This window comes from Eucalyptus grandis, chromosome 11 (assembly GCF_016545825.1).
Source record: "Eucalyptus grandis isolate ANBG69807.140 chromosome 11, ASM1654582v1, whole genome shotgun sequence".
NCBI classification, from domain to species: Eukaryota; Viridiplantae; Streptophyta; class Magnoliopsida; order Myrtales; family Myrtaceae; genus Eucalyptus; species Eucalyptus grandis.
In genome coordinates this window covers 40044476-40053142 of record NC_052622.1, presented here as the reverse complement: position 1 = coordinate 40053142, position 8667 = coordinate 40044476, and the positions used below count along the sequence as shown (strand labels likewise).

Below are 8667 nucleotides of genomic sequence, written 5' to 3'. Positions count from 1 at the left end.
GCCCGCCTCGTGCTCTCCTCTCTTCTCTCTCCCGCAATATTCTCCTTCCCATCTTCCCTCCATCTGCAGTCCCTGCAAGTCCGACTGACGCAGACAGAGAGAGAGAGAGACTTCTCCTCTGCAGCTCGTCCCGAACTTTTGTCCCTGACTCCAAAGAAATTCGGGGCCTTGGCTTGGCTTAGCCGGCTACACGCTTAGTGTCAGTGTGTGTGTGTGTACGAGAGTTGACGCGGTCGCTGATCCGTCGCGTCGGTTTCGCCTCCCTCCGTTTTTGGCGCGAGCTCCCCTCCCCTCTCTTGTCTCTTCCCTCGGGTAGTCCATCTCCACCACATTGCCTCGCCGCTCGCCCTCCTCTCTCCGGGGTGGGATTCGGGTCGGTGGGTCTCGACCGGTTTCCGATTTCGCGGCGATCCTGGACGGCTCGCGCCCGCCGTTCGCCTCCGGTACGTTCGCTCTGATCTTCCTCCGACAGCAGCTCGTCGTGTGCTTCTTTTGTTTTTTAGGGCGGTGGGTCTGCGCGCGTTTGGCTATTTCGCCGCCGACCGTTCTCGTTATCTGTCATACCTTGGTCGTTTCGATAGCTGGGGTGGGGGGGCTTGTGGAGAATGGAAAGTTTCGAGCTTGTTTTGGACAGTGCAGTTCTTGTGCTCTTTGATTGGGGCGATTGTTCGGACCTTTCTTGGGTTGTGGAGCTTCTGGTTTTTTTTTTTTTCCAGGGCTATAATCCGTTTCGAACGTGAATTTAATTTCCTCGGGTACTCCGCAGGAATCCTTCCTATTTATGCGCTTGAAACTTTTGGTTTCGGTTACTAGATCCGGGGTCCATGGCATTAACTCTGAGTTTGCTGAACGCTTAGATGTAATGCCGGTGAATTACCGGGACGATTTCGTTGACATAAGGCAGATTTAGGACATGGAGCTTGTCTTCGGCTCTGAATTCGACCGCCTGGTCCTTAATTCATGATGAAGAAAATCCATTACGCGAAGGTGCTGTTGTCACCTACCCATTAACATAAAAACAAGCAAGTTTCTGCTGTTAGGTTCTTGTAACAACGCTCGCCGGTGTTTTCTTTCTTCTTTTTTTTTAGCCGGGTGCATGCATGTGTTTTTTGGCCATTAGGATGTCCGAGGTATGTAATTTGTGCATGCTTTACGTATGTGCAAGTGGAAATTCTAAGTCTTAAATCAAATCTGTCTCTCCTTTTATCCCTGAATTATGCTGGTCAGATGCGTTTGTCATGTCATCTATTTGCAGCAGATGGAATAAAAAGGACTGCCTTCTTGCATTTGTTCACTTCGGCCTTTTCCCTTTTCTCACATGTTGTCCTCCTTGTTGGCAGGGCCTTTTTTTTGACCTGTTGGGTTCGGTAGTGCATTCAGAATGTCACATAAGAGCAATTTGTCACGGTGAACTGTGAGAGCGAAAGGCTGGATGTGGATTCTGAAATTATCTGGTGTCATGTCATCTGATGTTTGATCTGGAAATCAACACCTAGTATCTGCTGGAGAAATGGGAAAAGACGTTGAGGTGAAAAATTACCCAAGGCTTCAGCAAATCTCCAAGAAGGGGAAGGAGAGGGTCTTTTCGCCCCGTGGGTCTGAAACTATAAAGTTCCCAGAAAAGTTAAAGGTTGAAAATGGTCAGTGTCTGCAAAATGTGCGCCGCCATCATGAACCGGTAGAAAATTTAGATGCCCGAGCAATCTGCCAGTATACTTCAGGAAATCAACAGAGGCAGTTTTTCAAGGGAAAGGTCACCAAGGATGATGATCTTGTCAAGCACATGAAAAACTTGCCGGGCTATCTCCAGAGCATGGAAAAGGGAGAAAACCTTCAAGGTAACGCTCTGAATGTTGGAGTTCTAGATTGGGAACGTCTTGAGAAATGGAAGCCGAGTCAAAACTGTGATTTTAGAAGAGGTAGGTTCAGTTCATCTCTGAGTGGCATCGACAGGTCTTTGAATATCTCTGAAGGGTCATTTAGCTTACCCAGTGATGCTCGCACTGCAATACTTACTCAGAAAAGCAAGCTACAGGCTTCTGCTAGTTTCGATCCCCTTTCTTCTGCTAAAGATGGCCTTTCTCGATGTCCAAGACCAGCTAACCGAAAAGGCATGCGTGGTCAAGATGCCACACATGTTTCCAAATTCACTTTAGATGAGAAGACGAAGAAGAAACCAGTTTCCACATATGAGTCTCCTGAAGGAAACCATTCTAATATCAAGCGTAAAACTGGCAGAACTGAAGAAGGTAAAAGGATTGCTTCAGGTACAAACAGTCCATTGAACTTGAAAAACCGCAGGAATTTTCCAAGTTCAAAGGAGAATTTCAGAGGTTTTAATGCTCATGCAGTGAAGAAAGTTGTGGAAATCCCTCAACTGGTTTCTAAAGAAAATTATGTAGAGCAAAGAAACACTTCAAGGATAGGTGCTTCATCATCTTCAGAACCAGGGAAACTTGAGGTCCCTTTGATTGCAAAAAAAGATGAAATTAATGGAAAGGTGGATAACCCTCAGGATTCAGATGTACATTTGGATTATAAGTTCTCTTCCGGGAAGCACACAAACATAGTTCTTCTTTTACCCAAAAGATTTCCCAAGAGCAATCTTGCAGAAACGTCACAGCAAAATGATATCATGAGAGTCCCAGCTCAGAGTTCATGTCGAGTAAGTCAGGATAGTTCATCTGGCTCCTTACTCTCTGAGGACCATTCCACTGAACTATGTCCTGAAATTCCATTCTCCTGTCCTCTGCCATCTCATGACACGACTCATTGTGAAATCCTTCACCGAGCTGCGATGCTGTCTCCTGATTCATCTCCCCGTTTTCCTAGCGTGAAGAAACTGTCTGATATTCCCTCAGAAGTCAAACGTGGTCGGAAGCACCGGTCAAGCAGTGCACTATTGAATCAAAATCTAGCTGCTAACCTGAATATTCTGGAGCTAGAAGCAGCTGAAATGGAATCAGGGAGAGGCAGCAATTCATCTCCCAACCACCGATTCAGCTTTAGTTTAGGTCGGATGAGGAAGAGTTTCAGCTTCAAAGAAAATACTTCTGCTCCGCAGTTGAGCTCGACATATGTCAGTGCCAAGTCTGGTCCAGTGGGAACTGGAGATGCTCCTTGTCTTGACTTCCCAAGCCATGAGAGAGTGAATGCTCCAACAAGAAGTAGATCCAGCCCTTTAAGAAGATTGCTGGACCCACTGCTGAAGTCTAGATCAGCGAATTCACATAGTTCAGCTGAAAATATCACGCCATTCAAAGGGATGTTGCACTCAATCAGCCCCAGGCCAATAACTGCCAATGAACTACTAGTCATTGAAAAGCACGACGAATCGAAAGTTCAAGCTCTATTGCAGCTCACCATGAAGAATGGGCTGCCTTTGTTCAAGTTTGTGGTTGACAACAATAGCAACATTCTTGCAGCCACAGTGAAAGATTCACCCCCTTCTGGAAAGGATGGTGCTGGTTGTAGCTACACCTTTTACTCTGTTAATGAAATCAAGAAGAGAGGTGGGTGGATGGGTCATGGAAGCAAAGTTAAAGGAGGCGACTTTGAGTACAGTGTTGTTGGTCAGATGCAGGTATCAGACAAAGCATATTCTCACTTGGCAGCAGAAAGTTTCGGTGAGGACATTATTACGAGAGAGTTTGTCTTGTCTGGTGCAAGACAAGCAGATGCAGAGTTGCCAGACTTTCTTCCTAACAGGGAACTTGCTGCCATCGTCTTCAAGATAGGAGCTGATAATTTTAGATGCGATAGAGAACAAGCGGATTGCTGTAAAAATTATAGTAACTGGAACCCTGAAGATTCTTTACTAGAGCATAACTGCGATTGCAAGTTCGCTAATTCAAACCGTAAACCTAGCTCGGTAACAGTAATACTTCCAGGGGGTGTTCATGGTGTGCCTAACGAGGGGGAACCTTCTCCACTGATTTACAGGTGGAAAACTGGTGGATCATGTGATTGTGGTGGCTGGGACACTGGCTGCAAATTGCACGTGCTTTCTAATCAGAACACTTACTCTAATACTCCAAACTCAAAAGCCTGCTCAATCTCCGATCACCTCGAACTATTTGTCCAGGTAGTTGTTTGATTTGATCTGATTGACGACTTCCTCTTATGCATCTTATGCGGCTTTCATCATTCATGATGTTGTGTGTTATTTTCATTATGCAGGGAGATGCTCAACTGGAAAGCCCCATTTTCAGATTAGCACCGTTTAGGGAGGGGATCTACTCCATCGAGTTCAATTCGTCAATCTCATTGTTACAAGCATTTTTCATATGTGTTGCAGCCCTTAGCCGTCGAGCTTCTTCCAATCCATCTGAAGGCAATTGCTCGCCCGAAATAAGCACTGTGGGAGAACTGGCTTTGAATAGGAACGTCCCATTGAAAGCCCCCTCCATAATAAAACAAGGCCGAGCTAAATATGCTCCATTCCCACCCCGGTCCCCTTTCGGGAGAGTTTGAACTTGGAACTTCCTGCAGAGATGGATATTTTCATTCCGGCTGCAGGAAACCTTCAGCAGGACGGCGAAACAGGTAAAATGCGCCTTGCAAAACCGTGGTGTAGATCGCTAGTGTGGACGCTTGTCGTCAAAGAATTGAAATGACGTTCAAGAAAAGATCCTTTCAAACATGCGGGAACAAATCTGTACGAATCTGTTTTGCCATTGCATTTCTGGTGCAAGTTGTAACACTGTATTAGAACCAGCCATGTACAAAAGCAAAAAAAAAATAACATCAATTAAGTGTATCCTACAATTTGTCAAGTGAATGTAACACGTCTACTCCTTTGTAGTTTCTAGCAGCAGCAAGGACGAACGGACTGAACATTAAAAGTTTTGACAATGTTAGTGCTGGTTGCTGATTACTTTGTTTTTTCTTAATTTCGTGTTTCCTCTCCTCACTTTTACTAGATATCCAAAAAATATAGAGGAACTTACAGAACCATGCTGGTCAAGAATTCTGTATATTACTTCCCAATCGACAACATGATTGTTTTCAACTGATATTGTTACGGTCCTCCTTTTTCCTGGTTATCGCCTTCAGATCTTCCCATCTGACAAAGTCTTTTTCAATGGCCAAACGGAAACTAAACTTATATTTGCCAGACACCTAGAAAAGTAAAGGGGAAATGACACAGATAGTCTTTAATTTTTGGCTCAATATCTAATGTGGTCTCGAACTTTAACTCAATGCGTAATATCGTTCCTAAACTTAAAATTTGTCAATGTGGTCCCTTCAACCTAAAAAAAAAAAAAAATGAGTCCTAAAATTTTGATACGTTTTCAATTTAATCTAAACTATATGAAAATGTTTAATGCTGTCATTGAATTTGAATTAATTGAAGGACTTTAAACATATTCATATAATAGTCTAGGAACTAGCTTGAACGTGTATCAAAAGTTTAGAAACCACATTAAACAAATTAACAGTTTAAAATTGACATTGCATATTGAGTTAAAGTTTGGAGGTCATATTGAACAAATTAAAGTTCAAGGAAAACATTACATATTGGATTAAAATTGATGGACTATTTATATTGTTATCCCCTTTAAAACCTCATTTAGACAAAAGAACATCATCTCCTTCTCATTAATTTGGAAGAAAGTATAAAAAAAGTCATAAACGTATTTCAATTAAGCCAATTTAGTACTAAACTTTTCATTAGACTAATTTAATTTAAAACATTTTGACGATTTGCCAATGTAATCCTTTTTATCAATTTTGGTAAAAAAAATAACATGGATGCTAATTATTTTACGTAGCATGGCTAACACTAACGTAGACATTTTTTTTGTAATTTTTGTAATTTTTATTTTCTTTTCTTTTCTTTTCTTTTTTTTTCACTATGGCCGACCACAGTGAAAAAAAGAAAATAAAAAAATTATATAAAATATTTATCATTTCATTTCTAAAAAAAAAAAGTTACAAAAATTAGTAACATTAACACCAATCATGCCATGTAAAATGGCCAAAATACTCAACTCTACAATATCAGGAAAATGATATGGCTGTCCTATCTGAAAGACAAATGTAGCTTCGTACCCATAACCATCATTAACCTACATCAAAATATATATCCATCTATGGATCTCATAAAACGGCAAGTTGGTTACAAGACGGGGTTCTAAGGTCAACCAAAAAGAATGTATACGTCTCTAGTGGCTAACAAACTAAACCTAATAAATACCATTTCAATACATAAACATATCTCACTTGTACCAAATTCAATCTTGAAAAATCTTCCAATAATTCTGCTCTCGTCTTATTCGCTGAGAGATGTAAAATTTAAAAAAAGAATTGAGATGAATCGTATGAAAAGACCATCGCCCAATGAGTGATGTAAATCTCTTTTAAATTGATTGAGCATCCTCTAAGCACATTTATAAAATTATGAGAAACAAATTTATCCAAATTTTAACTATAATATACGTACATTATCAAAGATGAGTTATATCACTTCAACAAAATTTTATACATTGTAGTTGTACTCATCCAACCAACGGCCAAAACAAACATTAATAGTTCAATCCACTGATCAATCTAGCGCTCAGTATCAAAGTATACCCACATTTACCGTACCGTGACAAGGCCTACCAAAATTCCCCCTTATTGTAAATCTCCACCTATATTAGTCGATGGCTTGACCAAAATAGAACGTCCCAAGAATGATATGCCTATCCACAACCCTTCTATAGGTTTAGATCATTGCAACAAGAGCATAAAACCACCAACACGACTCACAAAATCATTTTAGAATTCTTTTCACAAAAATCAAGATTACAGATCAACATGCAACTTTTCCTAATTCATTAAATCAAGAAAAATACATGTCATGAAGCATTTCTTAATCCATTTCACATAATCAACTCTCAAAATATTTCAAAAGATACTTTACCATTTCAAATAACCAAAATGTTAATAAGTGTATGATCTAGCTTTATGGAACAAATTTACTCTAAAAACAACTTTTCTTATGAATAAATTTTATACCGTACAGATGCCATTTTATAACTTATAATATATCTAATTCCTAGCATCATCAAGACATGAGTTTGCAAATGATAAAACAGATAAGCACCACTCTCCGTACCACTCAATGAATATCCAGCTTATGCATAACTAACAACTAATCTCGACTAAGGCCCTACCAAGTGGACTCTATTATTAGGTTCAAAACATTCGCTATGGGGCTGGCAATGTTTCTATTCCTTGATTTTTCTATTCTTTGTTCTCCGGATTAGAAAAAGAATAGAAATCAATTTGGTAACGTCAATTAATTTTTTTATTCTTTGTAATAGAAAAGTAACCGGAGAATAGATTTGAAACAGAAATAAGAAGTAAAAAAAAAAAAAAGTAATTTCTTATTCCCAAGAATAATTTCTAAAAACAAGCCATTTTTTTCTTATCTATTTTTCTTTGGTTCTTCTTCCTTACCGTGGCCGCTACCATTGGATCCGTCACTACCTGCCCGCCACCTCCAACTATTGCCGTTGTTGCCACCCGACTGCCGGCCGACCGTCACCGCCCACTGACTACCGCTTGACCATCGTTGCCAACCGACCACCGCCGCCACCTACCATTCGACTGCCAACACCCGCCACCCAACTGCCAACACCCGTGCCCGCCGCTATCAACTGCCAACCATCGTCCATCGCCACCGCATGATCGCCGCCCATAGCCCACCGACAACCACCAGTCAATGGGCTGCTGGCAATGACCATACGGGGGTGAGCGGCGGCATTAAACGGCAGTCAGCGGTCGATGTTTGGTGATCAAGTGAGCAAAAAAAAAAAAAAAACAAATAAATGCAAAAATTGATGGATTGTACTTAAAATAGATATTTTGTATAATTACTATACACGTTATTTTATTCGAAAATTATTTCAGAGAGTAAAATTAGAAAATAAAATTATTTCTAAAACGAAATTATTCTCCAAAATAAAAGTGTTACCCTTAGTACCCTATATAAGTCAACAAAAAGGCCACACAAGCATCAAACTTACTATAGGAGCAGAGCAGCAACCTTGTCTCGCGCCGCAAATTTTGGCACGACATATCCTCCCCAGAGAATCTATTTGGCAAGTGACAAAATCTGCTATGGAAAACTACCGGTCATAGTTACTGTCACAGCAGTTCCCAAAAATAAAAAAGAAAAAAATCTATGTTTCTTAAACGGGAAGCCCATATGGCGATTTCTGAAATCCTACACAATCCTCCCTAAGCATCAGTATTGGACATCTTAGGCTCAACCGGAATATGACCAGCGAAATCGACACTGTTGGAGCTCCAAATTTGGACTCTAAAGCAAAACCAACTTGCACAAAGGTAAAAGCAAAAGGAAGCTCTTAGCTTCTCACCAACTCTTGCAAATGGCCATTTTCCGGCATCAATCAATCAACGTTCTCGATCAGCCCACCGTCGATTCCTCCTCTCTTCTCCGCTCACCACTCTTTCCCCTTCTTTTCTTCTTTCTCTTACGTCTTTCGTGTGCACAAAGGAGAAGGAGAGAAGCTCGTTTTTTTCATTCTCTCTTTTATTCAGCTGAAGGGGCTGAGTTGGGCCTTTTATGGGCCCAACGATGGGCCCAATAAGCTCTCTCTCTCTCTCTCTCTCTCTCTCTCTCTCTCTCTCTCTCTCTCTCGGGCCTCTTATTTT

General features: G+C 41.0%; 1 protein-coding gene across 1 annotated transcript; it reads left to right on the top strand.

Annotated features, from left to right (window-relative positions):
- Positions 1-4876, top strand: LOC104426408. The gene is made up of 3 exons (XM_010039461.3): positions 1-443; positions 1341-4084; positions 4180-4876. The coding sequence occupies exons 2-3, from the start codon at positions 1511-1513 to the stop codon at positions 4471-4473; spliced, it is 2868 nt and encodes a 955-aa protein (XP_010037763.2). The 5' UTR covers positions 1-443; positions 1341-1510; the 3' UTR covers positions 4474-4876.
- Positions 4877-8667: the final 3791 nt, after the last annotated feature.

Coding starts and splice junctions, on each gene's coding strand:
- LOC104426408 (XM_010039461.3), top strand. CDS start 1,511: ATGGGAAAAGACGTTGAGGTGAAAAATTACCCAAGGCTTCAGCAAATC. Junction 4,085..4,179: donor ACCTCGAACTATTTGTCCAG/GTAGTTGTTTGA, acceptor TTCATTATGCAG/GGAGATGCTCAACTGGAAAG.